This window comes from Molossus molossus, unplaced genomic scaffold (assembly GCF_014108415.1).
Source record: "Molossus molossus isolate mMolMol1 unplaced genomic scaffold, mMolMol1.p scaffold_m16_p_21, whole genome shotgun sequence".
Classification (NCBI taxonomy): domain Eukaryota; kingdom Metazoa; phylum Chordata; class Mammalia; order Chiroptera; family Molossidae; genus Molossus; species Molossus molossus.
Genome location: NW_023425357.1, coordinates 30,572,829 through 30,599,213, shown reverse-complemented (window position 1 = coordinate 30,599,213; position 26,385 = coordinate 30,572,829). Strand labels below are relative to the sequence as shown.

The following is a 26,385-nucleotide window of genomic DNA, read 5'->3' as shown; positions in this document are numbered from 1 at the left end:
ATGGATCAATATCCTTGGGTGAAAATTTTTTTTAAAAAAGGTTAAAAACAGCCTCAAAAGGATCAAACTGATCTGTGTATTAGACTAAATATGACTCTTTAAAGGACTGCAACAAAATTCAAAACACAAGATGTAAAATTCACAAAGGCCAGCATCCAATAAAAAAAAATCACCATACATGCAAAAGAGCAGGAAATGACCACCAGCAGAAAAATTAATCAGTAGGAAAAAAAAAAAAGAAATGTCCAATGATGGGATCAGCAGTTAGCAGATGAAGACCTTAAAAGAGCTATTACAAGTAAACTCAAGGATATAAAGGAAAACATGAACATAATGGAGAAATGGAATAATATATATATACACACACAGACACACACACACATATGTATAAAAATAAAATGTGAACCAAATAAAACTTCTACAGATGAAAAAATAAAATATCTAAAATAAAAAATACACTGAATGGCATTAATAGCAGACTGGAAACTACAGAAGATGAGTGAACATCAAGATACAGCAGTGGTGCCCTGGCCTGTTTGGCTCAGCGGTTGGAGAGTCGGCCTGCGGACCAGAAAGTCCCAGGTTCGGTTCCCGCTAGGGGCATGTACCAAAAATAAATAAATAAATACAGCAGTGGTAATTATCCCAAATGAAAATGAAATGTGCGGGCCCTGGCTGGTTTGGCTCAGCGGTTGGAGCATCGGCCTGCGGTCCAGAGAGACCTGGCTTCGGTTCCCGCGAAGGGCACTTACCTCGGTTGCAGTTTGTCCCCGGCCCTTGTGGGTCGTGCGGGTGGCAGCCACTTGATGTGTTCCTTTCACGTCGATGTTTCTCTCTCTCTCTCTGTTCCTCTCTCTCCCTCCCACTCTACCTGAACAAAAAAATGGAAAAATGTCCTCGGGTGAGGATAAAAAAAAAAAGAAATGTGCGGGTGACTACTTTTGGGAGGAGGGAAGGGTGAAGAACAGAGCTTAATGACTTGTGAGTCAATAGCAAGCAACTTTATGTAAGATTAGAGCCCAGGAGAGAAGAAACAATGAAACTATTTGAAGAAATAATGGGCACATAGTATGTGTCCAAATATTTGTTGACAGATTTACATAAAAATGCAAAAGGAATATAAGAATATGAAAAACAATGATATGAAAATATATATATTTTAAAACAACAACAAAAAAGAAAATACAATTATATATGTAAATGTGAAAGTTATCAGAAAAGCAGTTTGGTAACAGGAAAGAACTAAGGCTTTGAATTTTTAAAAGATCTGGGTTGGAGTCTAAGTTATTTCTTAATATTTATGCAAATCACAAGCCATCTGATTCATTTTTTCAGATCTGTAAAAAAGGTAGATATTTGTCCTATCTACCACATACCATTAGCAAGAGCTGTACATGAAATACAAAGGGTTCTATAAATTAAATGTTGGATAGCAACTTGACTCAGAATAATGAAATATTTAGGGAGAATGTGGTTAGGTCTATAATCAATTTTTTTAAATCCTCACCCGAGGACATTTTTGCATTTATCTTCAGATAGAGCAGGAGAGAGAATGGGAGGGAGAGAGAGAGAAACATCAATGTGAGAAAGACACATCAACTGGCTGCCACCCACACGATCCCAACCGGGGCTGGGGACAAACTGCAACTGAGGTACATTCCCTTAGCAGAAACTGAACCTGGGTCTCTCTGGACCACAGGCCAATGCTCTAACTGCTGAGCCAAACGGGCCAGGGCTATAATCAATTTTTAAAAAGCAAGAATATTTGGTGAGTTCTTCTCTGATATTTTTACACCTGGTCCTATATTTCCCCTATTGTAAAGGAGTTAAGTAAAAAGTAACTGTTTCTCTTCTTTTGGTCCCGGGGACAGGTAAGCCAAATAAAAAACTGGGAAAAAAATTTTCAGGAAGACCCCCAAGTTGAGAACCTCACACTAAAACGACAAATTCCTTCTGTCTCCTAGTTCGTAACTTTTCTGTCAAGGTCAGAAAGGGCAGCAATGAAATTGCTGGAAAAGAGATACTATTTATTCAAACTCAGCAAAATTAGGTTGAACCATATGAAACTGCTGCTTTTGTAGGTCAAACATAATCAAATATTGGTAATTTCTTATGGTTCAATCTAATAAAAACAATAAAGCCTGAAAATAAGGCTTAAAGGATAGTGGGGAGAGGGGCAGTGGGCTGTGCAAAGGGAAAGAAAGCTATTGAGTGATATTTTGGAGCAGAAAATTCTCAAATCACTAAAATTTTTTTTAAGTAATTTTTCTTTATTGATTTTCGAGAAAGAGGAAGGCAGAGGGAGAGAGGCAGCAATGAGAAAGAACACTGATTGGTTCTCTCCTGCGTGCCCCTCACTGGGGATCAAGCCCATAACCTGGGCATGTGCCCTGACTGGGAATCGAACTGGCGACCTCTTGGTGTATGGGTCGACGCTCAACCACTGATACACAACAGACAGGCTCAAATCACTAAATTTAAAATCTTTACCAACAACTAATATTTACATATAAGCCCTGTATACCTGAAGGCTGTAACTGGCTACTCTCTGGAAGCCCACACCACTACACTATGTATTTGTAGGTGTGGGAAAGCAGGATGTTGTATAAAGAGCTAGTGGGAAGTACTGCAGAGCTGGAGAGGTAGGGTAAGACAATGAGGCTTAAGAATGTGAATGTTTCCATAAGAAGAAGGGAATCCAGAAAATGTTCCAATCTTACTTAAGAGTAAAAATACATACTATTTTCTCTCTGAAAAGTTGCCAACTTTTGGGGAAATTACAGTGATTTTGTGGATGAAAAAGGGACACATACTAAACCTAACAAGCTCAAGAGAGGCCTGCATGGCAGACCCTACAAACTCAGAGATAGAAAATAACCACATAGGATGGTCTGAACATAAAAATTCCTAACTAGAAGTGGGTCATGGTGGGTAATTACATCCTAGACCTCTAGTGTCCTTGACAAAAGTCTATCTTTACCTTAAGAAAGACTGTCTATTGTCTCTTTGCATCCAAGATAACATACCCTCGGAATGTCAGAGTAACCCCCCTTTTCTGGACCTGAATGGGTACAACCTTCCACCAGAACATGAGACCAAAGAACCCTCATTGTTATCTTGTTTCCCAAATACCATCTCCATGTGCTGTAAATGTTAACTATCCTATACCCACCAATGTAAAAGAAGTATGTTTCTCTCCATTATACTCTTTATCCAATGTCAGAGATTTCGCAGTTTTGCTTTCTCCTGCCTCCCTAATCTACCATCAGTGAGTTTCATGTAACCCCCTCTTATATCTCCTCCTTTGATTTTAATGCATAAAATAAACCACAAAATTGCCATTCTCTGGAGCATTTTCTTAATCTACTGAGATTTTGCTTCTCGGCAATTGTTAGTTTGGCTCAAATAAACCTAAAAAAATCTCTACAGTTTTGGACGTTTCTTACGTCAACAATATATTTATCTGGCTTTACAAAGGGCAAAAAGATACAATCAATGAATCTGCTGTTTCTTAGCTGATAAAATTGCTATTTTCTTAGTCATTCCATTCGACAGAGGAAGGATCTGTTTTAAGTAGTGTAGTCTCCAGAATATAAGAACTATTTCTTTTCTCTTACATGAGAAAATGGAGTTTTCCTTTGTCTGACATGCAGTATATTCTAAATTTAGGCATTATTTAGGCCAAAAGAACTAAAAAACATTTGGTAGAACTAAATTATTTTACCCAGAGAATTCACCTCAGTGCAGTGCTCCAGAGAATGGCACTCCATAATCTCAAAGTATACAGATTTTAAATATGTTTTTATTGATTTTTTTAGAGAGGAAGAGGGAGAGAGGTATAAACATTGTGATGAGAGAGAGAAACATTAATAAGCTGCCTCCTGCACACCTCCTACTGGGGATTGAGCCCTCAACCTGGGTATGGGCCCTGACCTGGAATTGAACGAGGACCTTTCAGTCCATGGGCTGATGCTCAAATACACTTAGCCACACCAGCTAGGCAAGGTATATACATGCTAAATATCTGGTAGGACTATATAAATGTTTTTTTTTTATTGAACTTTTAGAGTTAAGTGCAACTAAAGATTTTTTTTTTTAATCCTCACCCGAGGACATTTTCCATTTTTTGTTCAGATAGAGTGGGAGGAAGGGAGGGAGAGAGAGAGAGAAACATCAACGTGAAAGGGACACATCGAGTGATTGCCACCCGCACGACCCATCCAGGGCCGGGGACAAACTGCAACCGAGGTACATGCCCTTAGAGGGAACCGAACCCGGATCCCTCCGGACCACAGGCTAACGCTCTAACCACGGAGCCAAACCGGCCAGGGCAAGTACAACTAAAGATTTCTTGAAGGAGCCTTGGAAAGATTGTGTAGAAGGTATGTAACATTACAGTTCACATTTCTCATAAGACAGTGAACAGAGCCCTGGCTGGTGTGGCACACTTGTTGAAGTGTCGTGCTGTAAACTGAAAGGTCTTGGGTTTGATTCCACCAGGGCATATATCTAGGTTGTGGGTTCAGTCCCCAGTTGGGGACCATATGAGAAGCAACCAATTGATGTTTCTCTCTCTCTCTTTCTCTCTCTTCCTCACTCTGGAAATCAATAAACATATATATCCTTGAGTGAAGATTAAAAAAAAAAAAAGTGAACATAAAGCCTTATCTTGAATGATTTCATCTGCAAAAACAAAGGGCAAGGGAAAGACCATTTAGGGACAAATGCAATTTAATGGATGGTCTATATATTTACATTTTTTTCATCCTTACTATAACCACGTTGAGATAGATTTCTTACCTAAATTTTATAAGTAAGAAAAATTAAAGGTTCAAGAGATTAATTTGTCCAAGGTCACAGTGATAAGCGAGCTAGGATTTTATCTACACACACAATTTTATCTACACATAGATTTTTATCCATACACTTTGTAGTTCCAAAGCCCATTCTATTTTTCCACTCACCACATTGCTTCTCCTACCATGGGCTTCACATGACTATAGGACCTTATCTCTTCTGATTTTTGTTTCATAGTAATAGGTATACTCAGTAGATGGCACTAATTAACAGATGGCAGCTTTGTTCATGATTAAAACTCTCCATTACATCCTCTCTCCCCGCTCCCTGCAGTTTTTATTCACTTCGTGTTGTTTATCATATTACCGAGTTCATTTAGCCAGTGCAGGAACTTTGGGAGTTCTGTTAAGAGATTTGCAGGCTGCCTTTCTAATTTAAACTTAACTTACAAATGAAACCTTCCGAGATACCAGAACACTTCTTTAAAAATGATGTCCTTTTCTTTTTTGTAACTTTGCATTTGAATTGATTTATAACTTATATTCACATTCTCCTGGCTAATTTCATTTTACTTCACTGTTTATCTTGCTTATTATTTTAAATATATGTCACATTTGTTATTTTTTAAAGGAACCCTAAACCATTTTAAGAGTATGTTCTGTTTTAGAAATGTATAAATACAAGAATTTAAGTCAGCACCTATTTTCACTATGACTCCCCCTATAAAGAGTCATACATCTTTTCCAGCTTTCAATAGAATTTATAGGTACTGTAAATACCATGCATTCAACCTAACATACTTTTCTAATTTCAGTAAAGTTATTAAAGGTGAATGAAAACAGATACTTGGTTCTCTAATCCATTGTTTTTAGATTCCAGTCCACACAGCTTGTTCCTCCACACTCTATTTTAATGCAGATACAAGGGTTAGTACTGGCACAGTTATGAGGGCCATTTTGAGATTCTTTCTTAAGTTTCAAATTTATCTAGCTCAACCAAATAAAGATGAGTCACTTATGACTTTCAGTTTCATAAGAATATTGTTCCTCTCAAGTTGAAGGAGCAAGCTACAGCACCCCTTACAACTCATAAATTAGGCATGCTGAAGATGAGAGCCATCCATTAATCAGATTTGGAGGCATTTTAAGGTAGCTGCCTAAATTAAGAAATTCATATGACCCACCAATTTAAGAAGAATAAAAAGTACTAAAGAGCTGCCCTGGCCAGTTTGGCTCAGTGGTTAAAGTGTCGGCCCTTAGGTCTCAGGTGCAATTCCGGTCAAGGGCATGTACCTGAGTTTCAGTTGATCCCTGGTCAGGGTCCTGCAGGAGGCAACCAATAGATGTGAGATACATTGATGTTTCTCCCTCTCTTTCTCTCTCTTTCTTTCTCCCTCCTTCCCTTCCATTCTCTCTAAAAATCAGTGGAAAAATATCTTCAAGTGCAGATTAACAACAACAAAAAGTACTAGAGAGCTTTTTTTTCTGATCCTCCCAACCATTTCCTCTATCATATGCCCGTAGCATTTAGTTTATCTTTCTCTTATGGTACTTACTATTTTATAACTTGTATTATGGTTTTTAGTAAAGATATCTTTATTTTCTTCTAGGCCTAATAGAAATATAATGTCAGCCAAATATATTATTTTATGTTTTCTAGTAGTCACATTAACAAATAAAAAGTAAAATTGGCATTGGCTGGTTTAGCTCCATGGTTAGAGTGTCAGCCTGCGGTCCAGAGAGACCAGGTTCAGTTCCCAATAAGGGCACGTACATCAGTTGCAGTTTGTCCCTGGCCCTGGTTGGGTCATGTGGGTGGCAAACGCTCGATGTGTCCCTTTCACATTGATGTTTCTCTCTCTCTCTCTCTCTCTCTCTCTCTCTCTCTCTCTTCCTCCCACTCTATCTGAACAAAAAATGGAAAAATGTCCCTGGGTGAGGATAAAAAAAAAAAAAAGTAAAATTGACTTCAAAAGCTAATATAGCCAAAATATTGTAATTTAAACATGTAACAATATAAAAATTAATGACCTACTTTACATTTGCAGGAAGTGGGGGCTAAGTCTTCAAAATCAAGAGTGTATTTTACACTTACAGCAGATCTCAATTTGGATAACCCATTTTTAACACTTAATATAGCTACATTTAGCTGGTGACTACCTCATTGGACTACTACAGGAATAGGAAGAGGGGGAATATCCAGCTATTTTATAGCTGGACAGACTTACTTCCAAATCTTTGTTCCATACTTACTGGCCCTAAGAAAAATTCCTCATGAACATAAATAAATATTTAAAAAATAATAATATGCCCTGGCCGGTTTGGCTCAGCGGTTAGAGCGTCGGCCTGCGGTCCAGAAAATCCCGGGTTTGGTTCCTGCTAGGGGCACATACAAAGAAAAAGAAAAGAAAAGAAAAGGGAAAGAACTTTGCCCTGGCTAGTTTGGCTCAGCAGTTAGAGCGTCGGCCTGCAGACCAGAGAGTCCCGGGTTCAGTTCCCACTAAGGGCACGTACCTCGATTGTAGTTTGCCCCCAGCCCTGTTGGGGTCGTGTGGGTGGCAACTACTCAGTATGTCTCTCTCACATTGATGTTTCTCTCTCTCTCCCTTCCTCTCTCCTTCCCACTCTATCTAAAGATAAATGCAAAAAATGTCCTCAGGTGAGGATAAAAATATATATATAAAAAATAAATACATAAATAAATAAATAAATAAATAAAAATACCATATAAATATCTCTAAAAAACAGGAGATGTTTTTGGATTGTTGCTGACTAAATTTATTTGTAACATATTAGGAGAAATGTACAAAAGAAAAATGCACCATTTCATCTTTTGGATTGTTCAAGTATTTTATTTTCTTCCAAAGAACAATGAATTATTAAGCAACTATATGCTGTAAAGCACTTTTTATGAAAGCGGCTTCTTAAAAAGTGTTTGCCATAAATGACAGTGCTATTTTATAGGTAGCTCTCAATTATCTGCAGGAATATTTTTATCTTAGGTTGGGATAAAGACACATCCCATTTCTGGGCTTTACTTGGAGAACCAGCCAGTGGTGCATGTAAGACCCTTTATAATTTGGACTCTGAAAAAATTCTCAAACTCTATTTTAGTCAGTATAGCACCCTTAATCTCATCATGATTAATCATAAGCACCTCCCCTTTTCACCTGTGCTTATGATACCATTGCTGCAATGTTTCCTTTCTCTACAGACCACAGCATCACAAAGTACCAGAGCTGAAAACACCTTGAGAGATAATCCAGTCTTAGTATTTTCCAAAGCATGGAGCATAGGTAGTAAGCAAGATGATTTCAGGTAGTATGAGTTAGAATTGTGTACTTCAGTGGCCATATATTTTAATATACATTAAAAACCAAAATTAGTACACCAAGCTCAAGAATTCAAGGACATCTTCACTTACAACAGGACTAAAGTAGACAGTCTCTACTTAAGGGGGAAAAAAGTGATACGATTTTTAAGCTAACAGTGGCAGAGCTGACTTCCACCCAAGTCTAAATCTTAATTTTGTGTTCTTTTCATTACTCTAAAGAATTTACTGTTTGTATGACACCAAGTGATTAACATTCTCTTACATAATTGTTTCTTGATCACAGTCTCATTTATCAAACCAACTGTACGCAATGGTGGTGTCTTAAAGTACTAGTGTTCTTCCACAATGATGGGTGCAGAACAGGAGATCAATAATGCCTTGATTATGTGGTTAGATTGCTTCTAACCACTGAGAGTTAGTATAGGAGGAAATTCCTATGGCTCAAACAAAACAATCATAATATATCCTGAAGCCAAGCAATGTTTAGATTAATTGTTGTTTGCATTATTCATATCACTATTTCCCCCAAGAATGAATAAGGAACTATGAGATGGCACATACATAAATCCTAGAAACTATAGGCATACCTCACTTTACTGCACTTCACAAATGTTGCATTTTTTACAAATTGAGAGCAAAACCCTCGACCAACAAAAAGATTACAACTCTCTTTACTGTGGTAGTCTGAAACCGAACCCGCAATACCTCCGAGGTATGAATGTATACAATATATACATACAGAGAATATATATACAGAGAATAACTCATAGATTAAACAATAGGGATCTTAAAATTGTCCTAGTACCCAAACTTCTCATTTAACACATAGGAAACTGAGACTCAAGAGTAGTAAAATGACTTGCCACAGTCATACAATTAGTTAATGACATTGCCAGCTCCAGTTCTCATTCACTCTTTGTGCCAGTCCATGGATTCAATACAAAGAGTAGGGGGATATATCTAAATTCTTACATTACAGTAGCACAAATCTTATTTAAGGAAGATGATATTTAAAAATATTTTCATTAAGCAGAAATTCTGCTCATCATAGACTCAGACAAGTAATTAAATTAGCTGTCTAATAATGCTGGCCTATCTACCTGAGAAATCCACAATAATTCAATGCAAAGGAGCTGTTGCTACCTGATTGTTTTTGGTAGTGAAGAAAAAATTCAAATTCCAGGTGACCAATTTCATTTTGTGTTCATTTATGAATCCCTGGCATTTTCAACAGTCACGTACTAATTTCCCCAGCTGTAACCATCCAGGCTAGATTGGAAAATGGATGGTTTGAAGTAAAAAAGAACTTCCTGAATAAAAGTTCTACCACTTAGGATATAATGTTGGACAAATTACTTAATCTCTCTGAGCTTATTTCTCAACTAAGATAATAAGATAACACACTATTCAAGCCTTGGCCAGTGTGGCTCAGTTGGTTAAGCACTGTCCCGTGCACCGGGAGGTTGCTGGTTCAATTCCCTATCCCAGCACATGCCAAGGTTGCAAGCTTGATACCCAGTAGGGTCGTGGAGGAGGCAGTCAATCAATGTTTCTCTTCCTCTCTCTCTAAAATTAATAAAAAACATATTTAAAATGAAGAAAAAGGGAAAAAAAGATAACACTATCCACCTCACAGGGCAAATCAAAAGTATTAAATGAAATAATGAAGATAGTGTGGTATATTATCTTAGGACATAGTTAAGTGGAAGGTTAAGAACACATAAGAGCCAGGCCTGTGTGGCTCAATGGATTGAGCACTGTCCTATGGACTGAGAGGTCCTGTTCAATTCCTGGTCAGGGCCCATGCCTGGGTTATTGGCTCAATCCCCGGTGGAGAACATGCAGGAGGCAGAGGATCGATGTTTCTAGCTCTCCCTCCCTTTCTCTCTCCTTAAAAAAAATACAGTAAGAAAAATGTTTACCTATGAGTTTGAAAGTGGTTTGTAATGTTGAAATGTTAACTCCTGTTCAATATATAAAATAGTCCATCTTAAATAAATATTTACAAAGCATTCACTCGGTGCATAGCTTAGAGACAGTGGTTCACAAATTTGAAATCTGAAATTGATACATCAAGAGAAGATACCAAGAAATTCAGAATAAATATTCCATGATGCCTTTTCTTTTTAAATCCTCACGGAGGACATTTTTCCATTTATCTTCAGATAGAGTGGGAGGGGGAAAGAAAGAGAGAGAGGGAGGGAGAGAGAAAGAGAAACATCGACGTGAGAGAGACACATTGATTGGTTGCCTCCCGCACAACCCCAACCAGGACTGGGGAGCTCATTACAACTGAGGTACATGCCATTGACCGGAATGGAACCCGGGACTCGTTCGTGGGAGGGCCGATGCTCTAACTGCTGAGTCAAACCAGCCAGCGCCATGATGCTTTTTAATATTAAAAATAACACTTAGGTTCTAGGTTTTCTTTTCTTTTTTTTTCCTTCCAGATTTTATTCCAATTTTACCAGTTTTCCCAGGTACTCGTTTTTTGTTTTTAATTTTCTGTTTATTGATTTTAGAAAGGAAAGGGGAGACAGACACACACACACAGAGAAATATTGATTTGTTGTTCCATCTATTTATGCATTTATTGGGTGACTCTTGTATGTGCCCTGACTGAGGATCAAAAACACAACCTTAGTATATTGGGATGACACTCTAATCAACTGAGCTACCCAGCCAGGGCCTCTAGTTTTCTTTTTTAAATCCTGACCAGAGACATACATTGAAGTACTAAAGAAAAAGGACAGTGTCTGGGATTTGCTAAAATATGCCAGTATCCCAAACCCTGTGCCCCACCCCAACAAGATAGTTGAAAGCTAGGTGATGCGGACATGGGGAGTCATCATACTACTCTCTCTACTTCTGTGTATGTTTGAAAATTTCCAAATTAAAAAGGATTTTTTAAATCTAACAACAACAAAAACTAAGAAAAACTATGCACAGCACTAATAAACTTCTCCTAAGTAACCAATGTCTGTCTCCATCTAAAACTTCAAAACACACCCTGGCCGGTTTGGCTCAGCGGTTAGAGCGTCAGCCTGCGGTCTGGAGAGACCAGGGTTCGGTTCCCGCTAAGGGCACGTACTTCGGTTGCAGTTTGTCCCCGGCCCTGGTTGGTCGTGCGGGTGGCAGCCACTCGATGTGTCCCTTCACGTCGATGTTTCTCTCTCTCTCTCCCTTCCTCTCTCTCCCTCCCACTCTCCCACTCTATCTGTACAAAAAATGGAAAAATACCCTTGGGTGAGGATAAAAAAATAAAAATAAAACTTCAAAACACAACATACTACTGGTTATTTCAACCAAAAAACACATAAAGTATTTTAAAATCACTCTCAAGATAAGCATGTCATTTATTTTTTATCAAATACTAACTAGAAGCAGTAACTTCTCTTGCTTTGGTATTACTACTCCTCCACCTGAACAGCTCACAGTGTATTTTTTCCTTTTCATTAGCTAGAACTACTAATAGTCACACACACACACCAGGACACTACTATCCTACCATTACTATTACGACACCTACTATTTAATAGTGGGTATTTGACCTTTTTAAAAAACATGACTCATCTGACAGTGTTAAAAAGAAGAAAAAGCCTGGAGTGTGGCTCAGTGGTTGAGTGACGACCTATGCACCAAGAGGTCACCAGTTCAATTCCCCATCAGCACACATGCCCAGGTTGTGGGCCCAGTCCCTGGTGGGGGTTGTACAGGAGGTAACCAATCAGTGTTCTCATTGATGTTTCTCTCTCTCCCTTCCTCTCTTTCTATAAAGAAAAAATATTTTTAATAAAGAAGGAAGAATCCCCCACATAACATAACCTTCAAAAATAATGGCTACACTCACTGAGAAAAAGTTGTGAATCAATCTATAGTCTGTATGCAGTTTTATTATAGTTTCTACATATACTTTTGTCGGCATATGATGTATTAGTCAAACTGAAAGTATCAGCTGAAATTATTTAAAGGTAACCATAATGCCTTTAAGTACATTTTGTAAGTGAACTGCTACATACCTTTGAACACTACACTACAGAGAACCTTGACATATTTAAATTTAAGACTTAACCTGGTAACCTATATGAATGTGTATCTGCTGTGCTATACGCCTGAAACTAATACAAAAAGTGTTGACTACAAACTGTAATAAAAAAATACATTTAAAAAAAGTCTTAACCTAACACTATATACCCCCATGTTGTTTCAAAATAAAAATGTGGTTTACAATACAGCACCATTTAAATACCCACATGCTTTGCCTTTTCATAATTCTAATAGCAAGTACACAGAGAAAAATCTTCCTCAAATTTGTATGCAAAAGGATAAAGAAGTTCATGTCTACTTTACTATCAAATAGACCTATTTACTAAACAGCAAATACAAAACACATTCCATAATTTCACTTCAAATGTGCCTATCTAGTTTACTTCTTTAAGTTATGCTCTTTCAAACACTTAAATCAGATTTTACTAATTCTCAAACTAGTGGAATAAAATTTCCTCTGCTGTCTTTAAAGAAAAAAAAGTATTTAAAAATAGCTCCACCTTCTGAAGAATATACACAGTTGTTCATGGTACTCTTCTTTATTTTTATGTATATACAATTGGAGGAAATTAATTATATTGAAATTTTAGAATCTCCTTACCTCCAAAATACCCCCACCTCCAATTTATATGACACCTTTTCTTCCTCTGGAATATAAAACTGACTCCATTAGTTTACTCATCTTCAATCAGTGGACAATATTAACTGACTCAGCACTGAATTAGCTACTCTGGAAAAGTCACAAAGGTAAGATTGGATGCAGTCACTACCCTCAAAGAGTTTACATATCATCCCATATAGGAAGAAAAATGTAGTTACTGAAACAATATCCTTGCTGACAATCTTACAGGCAAAGGTGAAGTAAGGACTACATTTCCAGGCCAGGTTCTTTACATTAATGCCAAAAAGATAGTACCGACTAAATTAACAGACTTCAAAAGTGGTCAGATCTGTTTATGGATTATATGTACTGCTACACACTTCTATATGCATGACAAAGGAAGACTATTCCTGCAAGTGGAGGTTTCCATATGTCCCTGATGCACACAGAGACATGTACTCTTTGAATGTGCCACAAACCACTAACAATGTGTTTGATCACCAATATCAGGATGCTAGTGTCAGGGAACAATTTCTATTATGTATCTTCAACGACCAAACGGAAAATTCCAAAAAGCTTTACAAGAGTTACGAATCTTAGCTGTATCTACTAGAAGAATAGTGGAAGAATAAAGAATAACAAGAGATTATGACCCTTCTAGTTTTCAGGTTGTGGCTGAAAAGTCATTGAAGGCCTCACACTTCTGTGGGCTCTGGAAACTTTCTTTCTCTGTCTCCTGATTAGGTATGTCTTTTTCTCTCCTGAATTACTTTGTATGGAATACTAGATCAAATATCACTCTAGGGGGTGGAGTGGAATCAAATGCCAAGAATAACAATTTTCTACAAACCAGTGCTCTTCCCATAACCATGAACACCTTAGACAACTCTGATGATACTATTTGCTAAACAAAATTGTATCATACAGCAACTTGATTCTACTTGTCACCTAATTCTAAATAAACCTTTTTTAAAAAGTAGTCCTACCATATTTGCTCCTAAACTTTGAGAATTGTCATATATGCACATATTGTCTGCAGCATTAAATCTAGAGAAGAAATGCTCTGTCACTTATCTGAATCACGTCAAATAACAACAAACCTACATTTCATTAAGAGGTTAAATGAAATGTTAAAATCATATTCAGACGTCAGAAAACCAAGACCCCACAACCCAATCACAAATACTGTATATGTATTACAGCTTCGAATGTTGCCCCAACTTTTCAAGCTCTGGGACTCTAAATCACTTAGAGTAATAGGGTAAACTTGAGATACAGTACAAAAAGACCAAAAGAAGTCAAGGGGGAGGGGGCATACACTAGTTTCAGCACCCGGTAGATAAAAAAATTTTTCGAATTACAAGACAGTAAATTCAGCTATTGACTACAATACACATCAGACAGAACCCAAGTTACCTAAACAAATATCTTCTGGCAATAAACTGTTCATTCTTTAACAGCTTAAGAGCGCCAACCATTTTCATGTTAAAAGAGGGCTGCTACAAATTGTCAAATCGAATCGAATGGCAAAATCCTGAACAGGTCTTCAGAGAGGAGCCACTGTGCTTAGAGCATCACACAAAAGACCGAAGCAAACATAAACACGCTCTGGGCCTTCGCAGACTGCGGCCAGGAGCTGGGGTCCGCGTCCCGTATCCCCGCACCAGGGAGGGAATAAGGGGTGGGGGTGGGGTCGTCTTCTTGGAATGAGCGGGGGAGAGAGGGACACCGAGGGAAGGAGCGAGTACAGCACAGAGGAAGCGAGAAGCAGCGGACTAGCGTCAGCGGCTTCCAAAGCTGGCGACACCCTCCGGCCCGCACCAGGCCTGGCCCTTCCAGCCCGTCCCGCCTCCTCACCTCCCTCACGTCCTGCAGGCACTCGAGCACCGCTAGGTTGTTGCTCCAGGTGTGTTTGGGACACACACGGGTCACGTCCTCCCTGCAGGACTCTTCCTCCGCCAGCTTCCAGCCTCCTCCAGCGCCGCCAGGCCCCGCTCCACCTCGCCGGGCCGGAGGCCCACCCGCCGGGAAAGGCGGCTGCGGCGGCTGAGGTGGTTGCTGCTGCTGCTGCTGCTGCTGCTGCTGCTGCTGCTGCTGCTGCTGTTGCTGCTGTTGCTGCTGCTGCTGCTGCTGCTGCTGGAGCTGGGAAGACTGAGGCAGCTGGAACAGCTGCTGACCCGCCGGTCCGCCGCCTCCAGCCTGCCCTACGAAGGGCATGAAGTTGGCCCCCGGGCCCTGGCCCTGGATGTGGCCGCCCTGGCTCGGGGGTTTCTCGGCCCCAGCCGCCGCGAGCAGCAGCAGCTGCAGCGCCGCCGCCAAGCGGAACATTCTCCGTACACGTCCACACGCCGCCATCTTGGGTCCGCGGCGAGCTCGACGCAGCCGCCGGCGCCGCGTATTTAAATGAGGGGGCGTGGCCGCGGGCGGGGACCGGCCGGACCCACCAGAGCCCCTCCCCGGCTCGCGCTGAATCGCGAGTTGGGAACAGAAGACCGCGCTCGGAATGACCCACGCCCAGGACTTCCGCTGGCCAGGAAGCCGCGCTCCTTGCCGGGGGAGTTGCTGGTGCTCCTTAAAAAGCCCAGGTTGGGCAATTTTGCCTTATTCCCTTGGTCGTCGTCACAGAAAAATAAAAAGGAATAGCGGTTGCCACAACCAAGATGGCCGGTAGAGTATGTTGCCCGTTCAGTATAGAGGTGAACTTTACACGATCAGGTGTGCTTAGAATCTAAGAGTTTCTTCTTGCATCTTTCCCTGCTTCTTTCAACCTGCCTCAAAAGTCTTTCTTACCCAGAGAAGGCAGCATTGAATCAGGGTTAGGAGCAGCACAGGTTCCGGGGTATGAAAAGACCCCTTATAATCCTTACTCTTTGGCAGACTAGACAAGTCCTTTAACTTTTTCGAGCCTCATTCTCCTTGTCTGCGAAAGAGGAGGAGGATTTCTAATGTAAAATATAATTGTGAAGATTAGAAATAATAATATTAAAATGCCTGGCCCACAATATGGAATTCAAAGTTATAGCCAGAATTATACACCAACTGTGAAGCCTTTTGTGCTTGAATCCTAACTGTAAGCAACAGGACTGGGTTGGGTTCTAATTAAACGGAAGAATGGCAGAGATGGTAAATTCTGCACAGCAGGATTAAATGACCTGCCCAAGATGAACTTTGCCAGCCTGGGCTCAGAAAATCCCTGGGACTTCCCACTGCCCTGGTGTACTTTTATCCTACTCTGCCAATCCAGCATGTTGAGGGAATGATAGCAGCTTGGAGTATGTGATATGAACTGGTCAAAAATGAAGCTTTGGCTGTGCTGACCCACAAATGAGCAGACAAAAACAGACCAGACATAACTAGAGCCTGAGATGTCAGATGAGGCTTCATAAGGAGCCCCTGAGACTGAAAATTATGGGGGATACAAACTGCCCACTGTGACTGACTCTAGGTATCTAGCTGAGAATGAGGGCATTTTGGCTCCAGAACACTCACATTTGCTACTGCCATAAAACGGTCCTGAGATTCCTGCTCATCTTAAACATTGACTAAAGCAGTCCAGGGTAGACCAGGTAAATGTACATATCAACAACTGATACATGGCGTACGTTTCAATCAGGCAAGCAAGATACATCACCAGATGTTCTTTAAAGGTCACTAGAGACCATTAATTTTCTTTTTCTTTTTAAAAATGTTTTTATTGACTTTTTTAGAGAGAGAAACATTGACGTGAGAAAGATACATCGATTGACTGCCTCCTGCACGCCCCCTACTGGGGATGGAGCCTGAAACCCAGGCTTGTTCCCTGGCCTGATATGTAGCTGGGACCTCTCAGTCCATGGGATGACATTCACTCCACTGAGCCACACAGGCCCAGTAAGGCCGTTATTTTTTAATGATGGATCTGTATGTACTGAGAAAACAAGTGGGAGATTATTTCAAACCAGTTTAAGGCTAGAAATTGACAATGTGCTAAGAGAAGCTAGCAGTTGCCTATCTCTCAGTCTGCCCAGCCACAGATTGCCTCTGGAGATAGGGAGGAGTATATGAGCCTATCTTGAAATCACAATGACCAAGAAGCAGGAAATCATGAGAAATCTGGGAACCTGGCCAGCTCAGGCTGTGGCAGCAAGCTTAGACCTTTCATAAGGCACAAACCCCCAAATCAGTGGAAAGAGGATTGACCTAGTCTGGGTCTCGTTGACTTTTCAAGATAAAATATAGTACCTCTGTCACAAACTAGGAATTCATTTTACCCTTTATTGTATCCTTAGTTTTTCGATCCTCTTTTTTCTAATTCATTCAATAGGTATCTGTTGAGTTTTTTTCTTTCTTTCTTTTTTTTTTTTTTTACATGCCAAGGTATTGCTTAAGAACTGGCTTATGTCCAGCCGGTGTGGTTCAGTGGTTGAGCGTCAACCCATGCACTAAGAAGTCACTGGTTCACCCTGCCCGATTTGGCTCAGCGGTTAGAGCATCAGCCTGTGGGCCAGAGTCCCGGGTTTGATTCTCACTAAGGACACGTACCTCGGTTGCAGTTTGTTCCCGGCCCCAGTTGGGGTCGTGTGGGTGGCGGCCAGTCGGTGTCTCTCTCACATTGATGTTTCTCTCTCTCTCTTCCTCCCTATCTCCCTCTTGGTCTATCTGAAGATACATGCAAAAAAAAAAAGTCCTCTAGTGAGGATAAAAATAAATAAATAAAATAAAAAATGAAGTCACTGGTTCAATTCCTGGTCAGGGCACATGCCCGGGTTTCAGGCTCCATCCCGAGTGGGAGGCATGCAGAAGACATCCCATCAGGGTTTCTATCTCTCTCTCCTTCACTCTCTAAAAATCGATAAAAACATATGTTTTTAAAAAGTGTTTACCTTAAAAAAAAAGAAATGGCTTATATGATAAACAATAAGATAGTAAACAAAGAACAAGATAATTATAGGCAGTGTTAAGTGCTATGAAGGAAATAAAATACATTTTCTTTTATTGGCTGGGTCGGGGAGGAACTTTTATATGAAGGCAGCTAGGGAAAGGCTGAGTGATAAGTGAGTCAATTGGCATAAAAATGAGAACCATGTAAAGAACTAGATCTAAAGTTGTTTTAGTCTATTCAGGCTGCTATAATAAAAATACCACAGTCTGGATGGCTTATAAACAACATAAACTTTTTTTTTTATTCTCACCCGAGGACTTTTTTTTCCCCATTTTTGTTCAGATAGAGTGGGAGGGAGAGAGAGGATGGGAGAGAGAAACATCAACGTGAAAGGGACACATCGAGTGGCTGCCTCTCGCACAACCCCAACCAGAGTCGGGGACGAATTGCAACCGAGGTATGTGCCCTTGGCCGGAATTGAACCCGTGACTCATTGGTCCGCGGGCCGACGCTCTAATCGCTGATCCAAACTGGCCATGGCAACAATATAAACTTATTTCTCACAGTTCTGGAGGCTGAAAATCTGAGATCAGGGTGCTAACGTGTTAGATTTGTGGCAAAAGCCCTCTTCCAGTTTGCAAACTTCCAACTTCTCACTGTGTTCTCACATAGTGGAAGGGGCTAGGGAACTCTGTGGGGTCTCTTATAAAAATACTAATTCATGAGAACTCCACTATCATGACATAAGCACCTCCAAAAGGCCCCATCGACTACTAATACCATCACATCGGGCATTAGGATTTCAACATATGTATTTGGGTGGGGGGGGGGGGGCAAAAATTTAGACCATAGCAAAAATGTTCCAGAAGCAGAGATCAACAACAATAAGTTCAAGAACCTGACATGGGCCCTGGCTGTTTGGGCTCAGCGGTTGGAGCATTGGCCTGTGGACCAGAGAATAAGCATTCAATATGAAGGTCTATGTGGCTGAATTGAAATGAGAAAAGAGAGGACTAGGAGTCAGAAAATTGGTCAAGGGTTAGATAAATAGGGCCTTGTAGGCCTTAGATATACACGTTATTGGGGAGGATTCTGATTCCAACTATGACTAAGAATTTTCATTTCCACTAAAATGAAACCATAAAAACTAGGTGAGATAGTTTTATACATCAAAAGACTATCGATAGCCCGGCTGGTGTGGCTCAGTGGCTGAGCGTCGATCCATGCACCAAGAGGTCACTGGTCTGATTCCTGGTCAGGGCACATGCCCAGGTTGTGGGCCCGATCCCCAGTGGGGGACAGGCAGAAGGCAGCCGATCAATCATCAACGTTTCTATCTCTCTCGTTTCCTCTTTAAAAAAAAACAAAAAAACACTATTGATAGAATGAAAATGCAAACCACAGAATGGGGGAAAATATTTTCAAAATACACATTTGATAAAAAGTTAATATCCAGCCCTGGCCGGTTTAGCTCAGCAGTTAGAGTGTTGGCCTGCGGTCCAGAGAGACCCAGGTTCATTTCCCACTAAGGGCATGTATCTCAGTTACAGTTTGTCCCCGGCCCTGGTTGTGTTGTGCGGGTGGCAGCCAGGTGATGTGTACCTTTCACGTCGATGTTTTTCTCTCTCTCTCCCTCTCTCCCCCTCCCACTCTATCTGAACAAAAAAAAAAAAAAAGAAAAGAAAATATGTCCTCAGGTGAGGATAAAAAAAGTTAATATCCAGAATATACAAAGAACTCCGAAAATTCAACACCAAAATGATAAACCAATTAAAAATAAGCATATAAAAAGATGCTCCAGCCCTGGCTGGTTGGCTTAGTGGTTGGAGCGTCGGCCTGCAGACCAGAGTCCTGGGTTTGGTTCCCGGTAGAGGCACATACCTCGGTTGCAGTTTGTCCCCAGCCCCGGTTGGGGTCATGTGGGTGGCAACCATTCAATGTGTTTCACATCGATGTTTCTCTGTCTCTCTTCTCTCTCTCTCTCCCTCCTGCTATATCTGAAGATAAATGCAAAAATGTCCTCGGGTGAGGATAAAAAAAAAAGATGCTCCACATCCATGTCATCAGGGCAATGCAAATTACAACAAGAGACCACTACATATGTACTAGAATGGCCAAAATATGTAACACTGACAATACCAAGTGCTAGTGAGAATGTGGAAGCAATAGGAACTCTCATTCATTACTGGTGGGAATGCAAACTGGTACAGCCTTTGGAAGACAGTTTGAACATTTCTCATAAAATTTAATATTCTTACCATTTGGTCCAGCAATCACATTCTTTGATATTTACCCAAAGGAGTTGAAAACTTAATATCCACACAAAAACCTGCATACGGATGTTTATAACATCTTTATTCATTGCCAAAACCTGAATCAACTAAGATGTCCTTCAGTAGGCGACTGGATAAACAAACTGTGGTACATCCAGACAATGGAATATTATTCACCACTAAAAAGAAATGATTAAGCAATGGAAAGACATGGAGGAAACTTTTTTTTTTTTATCCTCACCCGAGGACATTTTTCCATTTTTTGCACAGATAGAGTGGGAGGGAGAGAAAGGAAGAGAGAGAAAGAGAGAAACATCGAAGTAAAAGGGACACGTCGAGTGGCTGCCACCCGCACGACCCAACCAGGGCCGGGGACAAATTGCAACCGAGGTATGTGCCCTTAGCGGGAACCAAACCCGGGTCTCTCTGGACCGCCGGCTGACACTCCAACCACTGAGCCAAACTGGCCAGGGCAAAACTTTAATGCGTATTATTAAGTGAAACAAACCAATCTGAGAAGGATGCATAGAAGATGATCCCAACTATATAGCCTGGGAAAGGCAAAACTATGGCAACAATAAAAAGGTCAGTGGTTGCTAGGGGTTGGGAGGGGAAGGGATGAATAGGCAAAACACAGAGGATATTTAGAGCACTTAAAAATGTTCTATTATATCACAGTGATGGATACATAGTATCATGCATTTTTGCTCAAATCCATAGAATGTATACCAAGAGTAAAGAATAATGTACAGCCCTGGCCGGTTTGGCTCAGCGGTTAGAGCGTCTGCCTGCGGTCCCGAGAGACCCGGGTTCGGTTCCCGCTAAGGGCACATACCTCGGTTGCAGTTTGTCCCCGGCCCTGGTTGGTCGTGCGGGTGGCAGCCACTCGATGTGTCCCTTTCACATCGATGTTTTCCTCTCTCTCTCTCTCTTCCTCTCTCTCCCTCCCACTCTGTCTGTACAAAAAATGGAAAAATGTCCTCGGATGAGGATAAAAAAAAAAAAAAAGAATGTACAATATGGACTTTGGGTGATTATGATGTGTCAATGTAGGTTCATCAGTTTTAACAAATATGTCATTCTGGTAGAGGACACTGATAATGGGAGAGGCTATGCATGTGTGGAGGCAGGAGACTTATTAGAAATCTCTGTACCTTCCCCTCAATTTTGCTGTGTACCTAAAACTGCTTAAAAAATAAAGTCTTAATTTTAAAAAGTAAAATAAAGACATTTTCAGACAAACTAAAGCTGAGATAGTGAGATTATTAATTGCTAACAGACCTGCATTACCCTAGGCTGAAGGAAAGTGATTCTGGATGGAGCATAGAACTGAGGGAAGAAATAAAGAGCACACTGAAAGGGTAACTATTTTGACAAATGATATTGTTTGTTTTTTATCCTCACCCAAGGACATTTTTCCATATTTGTTCAGATAGAGTGGGAGGGGGAGAGAGAGATTGAAACATTGATGTGAAAGGGACACATTGAGTGGTTGCCTCCCATAGGACCCAGACCAGGGCCGGGGACGAACTGCAACCGAGGTACGTGCCCTTGACAGGAATCAAACCTGCAACTCATTGGTCCGTGGGCCGACACTCCAACCACTGAGCCGAACCGGCCAGGGCACAAATTATATTGTTTTAAACAATAATGAAGATTTTATAACACATGCAACAGTGAAATATGACTCCAATAACATACAATCAAGGACGCAGATTGTAATCTCTAGGCCCGAGAGTCTAGGGTAAATACTAAAGGAATACTACAAGAATGTGTAAGTGTAAAGCTAATAGAAGAAGAAAAAAATACTGGAATGAAAAGCACTTGATTAATCCTCCCAACCCCACTTTATTTGTGGAAATAAAGCAACAAAGAACACATGGAATAAATAGAAAACAACTGCATTAGGTTTAAGTTTACTTAAATCTAAGTGCAATGGAAAGCTGTTGAAGGGTTTTTCAGTAAGGGTGTGATTTAATTGGCAAGCAAAAGTTAGTAAAGGTAGTCATTAACCACATCACAACTACTCTCAGTACTCAGCATGATGTTGGACTCGAAGGGCAATCATTGAAGACTTACTGCTCCTCCCACTGCTGAGTGGCTGCAATGTCCTACTTTCCTGAAGTCTTCTAGTTGCTCTCTCATCCACTGCTTGGGCAAGTAAGGTGAAAGATGACTGGGCAGAGCACACCCTCCCTCCACCCCATCCCACCCCCACTTCTTACTATCTTTCCCATTTGAGGACTATTTCAGCTTCAAGTATAAGTGTACTTTCCCAAACTTGACTGTGCAGCTAAATCGCTTTGAGCAATTCTCAAAATTTTCTGATTATGGTCTCCAGGAATGTTTTCCCAACAACTAAGCCCCCAGTACTGGTCCATCTGTCTTTTGTAACTATTACTGTAGTGTAGGACTGCATTGGTGGGCTCCCTTTTCTCAGGCAACCTTTGCCATATCCAAGATTTCAAGATCACCTAGAAGTGACATTAACCCATGAAAGTCTAACACTTTCATCCTAAAAGTATTTATCCTTTAATGCTTATCTCAAAAGTCTCAATATTTTGAAGCCCCACCCCAGAACAATTTACTCCTTGTCAACATGTCATTTTTTTTTTCTTTATTGATTTTAGAGAGAGGGAGAGGGAGAGAAACATTGATGAGAGAGAACATCAATGGGCTGCTTCCTGCATGCCCTCCCCTAGGGATCAGGCCCATAACCTGGGCATATGTCCTGACCGGGAATTGAACCGGCAACCTCCTGGTGCATTGGTGGACGCTCAACTGCTGAGCCACACCAGCCAGGCAATGTCATTTTTATATTTCTTGAGTAATTATTTTCTGCGTACCTCCTATGTATTTTCTGCACTGTGGTTAGGAGAACCAGCCTAGACTGTCTGGATTTCATTACCTACTCCACTATTTACCTGCTGGTGGGTTATTCTGGGTTTTATAAGCAACCTCCACATAGGATTAGCTATGGAAGATTTATTAGGATGAAAGCTTCTCAGGAATGAGCCTGCTTTAATCTCTCTGCCCCACACTTAGTCATTCCCTGGGAGCAACACTGAGTGTGTGGCCTCAGAGTGAACACAATGGATTTCAGAGCACAGCAGCTGGGACACTGGTCAATTATGCTCCTAACAGTTGGGAGATCTGAGGCACATTTTCATGACAACTATATGCCAGCTCTTAAACCACACAGGTTTATTTCTCCAGTTGGGTGAGCAAACTACTCCAGTTTCCATGGATCTCTGAGAACAAACCAGAGCAGCTACACCACCTTCTTTCTTCACCGGACCTCTGTGATAAGCACTGAACAGGGGGTTCTCTAGCCCACATGTCATAAACTCTTCCACTGGGAACACAGTGGCGTTCCCAGCCTCAGCACCCAGAAACCCAAGACAAATGAGGGTATTTGGAAGAGTGTAAATAAAGTCACAATAATGTGCATGATTTTCTGATTTTCATTTTATTACTATGTTTTAATCCTCACTGGAGAACATGCTTACAGAAAGGAAGGGGAAGGAGAAAGAGGGAGGGACAGAGAGAGAGACATCGATGAGAGAGAGAGAAACATCAACAGGTTGCCTTCTGTATGTGCCCCTATGGGGGATCAAACAGGCAACCTGGGTATGTACCCGACTGGGAATAAAACTGGCAACCTTTTAGTGCACAGGGCAACACTCAACCAACTGAACCACTCCGGCCAGGCTTTCATTTTAAATGTAGAAGTTACAGGAAATTAGCCGAGGCTATTCTAGAGACAGATATCAAAAAGTGAAAGCTTTCACCCAGTTTCCCCAACTCCTACTTAGCTGTCAGTAATGGAAAGCATAAAATGGAAAGACTAGAACATGTAAAACATAATTAAATACTACCTAAATGTCACTTTCCCACAACACTGCTTGGAAATTAATATATTGGGGCCCTGGGTGGTTTGGCTCAGCAGTTAGAGCGTCGACCCATGGACCAAAGGGTCTCGAATTCAATTTCCGAGGGCACACACCTGAGTTACAGGTTCAATCTCCAGCCCTAGTCGGGGTCATGCAGGAGGCAACCAATCGATATCTCTCTCACATTGATGTTTCTTCTCTTTTTTTTTTTTGTATTGAGTTTTTAGAAAGAGAGGGAGGGAGCCCTGGCCGGTTTGGCTCAGCGGTTAGAGCATCGGCCTGCGGTCCGGAGAGACCCGGGTTCGGTTCCCACTAAGGGCATGTATCTCAGTTGCAGTTTGTCCCCGGCCCTGGTTGGTCGTGCGGGTGGCAGCCACTCAATGTGTCCCTTTCACGTCGATGTTTCTCTCTCTCTCTCTCTTCCTCTCCCTCCCTCCCACTCTATCTGTGCAAAAAATGGAAAAATGTCCTCGGGTGAGGAAAAAGAAAAAAAGAAAGAGAGGGAGGGAAAGCCCTGGCCGGTTTGGCTCAGCGGTTAAGAGTGCCAGCCCATGGATCAGAGAGGCCTGGGTTCGGTTCCCACTAGGGGTACATACCCTGGTTGCAGTTTGTCCCTGGCCCCAGTTGGGGTCATGTGGGTGGCGACCACTCAGTGTGTCTCTGTCACATCGATGTTTCTCTCTCCCTCTTCCTCCCTCTCTCCCTCCTGCTATATCTGAAGATGAATGCAAAAGTGTCCTTGGGTGAGGATAAAAAAAAGGAGGGGAGGGAGAGGGAGAGAGAGATAGAACATCTGTTAAGAGAGAACAATGACTGGCTGCCTCCTGCATGCCCCCCTACTGGGAATGGGGCCCACAACCTGGGCATGTGCCCCGACCAAGAATTGAACTGGTGACCTCTTTGGTGCATTGCATGGGTCGATGCTCAACCACTGAGTCACATCGGCTGGGCTCTTCTCTCTCTCTTTAAAAAAAAAAAAAAATTCTCGGATGAGGATTAACAACAACAAAAAATTAATATATTGGGAAGAAACTCTGTAGACTATAAAGGGATAAACCGCAGAGATGATTTCCAATGAACAGAAGTTGACAAAGGACAGGCCACATAAACATCTATTTTCAAAATTTCACTTACAATCACTAAGATGGGAAACAAAGAGTACAGTGGAAAAACCCAGCTGGTGTGACTCAGTGGTTGAGCATCGACCCATGCACCAAGAGGTGGCCAGTTCAATTCCAGGTAAGGGTACATACCCATGTTGTGGGCCAAATACCCCAGGGCGGGGGGCATTCAGGAGGTGGCCAATTGATGTTCTCTCTCAATGATGTCTATATCTTTCTCTCTCTAAAATCAAGAAAGAAAAAAAAAAAGTGCAGTGGAAGAGAATGATATTGGGTTTCTTGGTAATTTGGAGTTTATTTCTACCCCAGGACCTCTATCATTTGCTATTGTAACAACAGGCTCCACGACAACAGTAAACTTTACCTATGAATTCAGTCCTCTGGGAAACTAGTATACTCCACTTGCTATTCAGCTGAAACACATTTTCAGCCTTCCCAGTCTAATCCCTGAACACCATCATTTATGGCAATAGAAATTCCTGAATTAAACAGAACAAAAAAACTGAGGCAAGTAGCCAGAACTGTGCTGAGCAGAAACCCAGGAGTCCACAGTTGCCCAATGTTGCTGCCACCATCAGAAGAGCTGCCAAAGATGAAAAGAAACAAAAGATAAATCCTTTCCTCTTACATACTCCCACATTAGTCACCTGGATTCAAAGAAACTAACAGGAAGCTAGCAGACAAAAGGGAGTGGAGGAAATATAGTATGCAGGACTTAGATCCTTAGATCTCAGAATAAACAAATGATCAATGAAGGGGGCTTCTTAAGAGGCAAACACACAGCTTTCTATTAGCAACAGTAAAATAGAATTGCTAGCTAAAGCCTCAACAAGCTCATCAATTTAAATAAAATTACATCAAAATTACAACTACAGAACAAACACCCTTCAGAACCGCCTGAAATCAACTTGAATGGAAGTCCTACAATTATGAAATTAAAGCAGCAGCCACATTGAGACATAGGAGGGGCAGAGGCACAGATGGACAGGTCCCACACCCACATATGGCGAATAAAAATCAGGAGGCTACCTCGGCTGTGAAGGTCCTCCCTGAGGAGAAAGCGGTCCCTGTCCCACACCAGGCACCCAGTTCAGGGTTCCAGTGCCAGAAAGAGAAGTCCCCATCACTTCTGGCTGTAAAAACCAGCGGGAATTGAGGCTGAGGGAGGCTGAGGCTGCTGGAGCCCCAGGCAGATCCTCTTAAAGAGCCCCAGCTCGGACTTACTCAGACTAGCTCCCTCTGAGCTCCAGCGAGGAGGAAAGGCAGCTTGGGAGGCACCAGAAACATACGGGGAAGAACTGAGTTGTTTGGAATCAGGGCAAGGAAAGGCAGCTTTCTCCTGGACAGATGTGCTGATGGAGGCCATTGTTCCTTTGGTGAGCCCTTCCCACACAGGGCAGGAAGGTTATCTGGGACTCCAGTAACCTGGCCCATACTGTTTGCCCCACCCTGTGATTCT

The 26,385-nt window shown here is 41.4% G+C and overlaps 1 protein-coding gene across 4 annotated transcripts in view; it reads right to left on the bottom strand.

The window, feature by feature from the left end:
• GLG1 (golgi glycoprotein 1) overlaps positions 1–15,133 on the bottom strand; it is a 144,197-nt gene extending 129,064 nt beyond the window's left edge. For all 4 annotated transcript variants that reach the window (XR_004961082.1, XM_036273902.1, XM_036273904.1 and 1 more), the window contains exon 1: positions 14,636–15,133. Coding sequence is in view for 3 of the 4 variants with exons in the window: in XM_036273902.1 (XP_036129795.1) it covers positions 14,636–15,133 (498 nt within the window). In the remaining variant the exon portion in view is untranslated. The remainder of the gene's footprint in view (positions 1–14,635) is intronic.
• Positions 15,134–26,385: the final 11,252 nt, after the last annotated feature.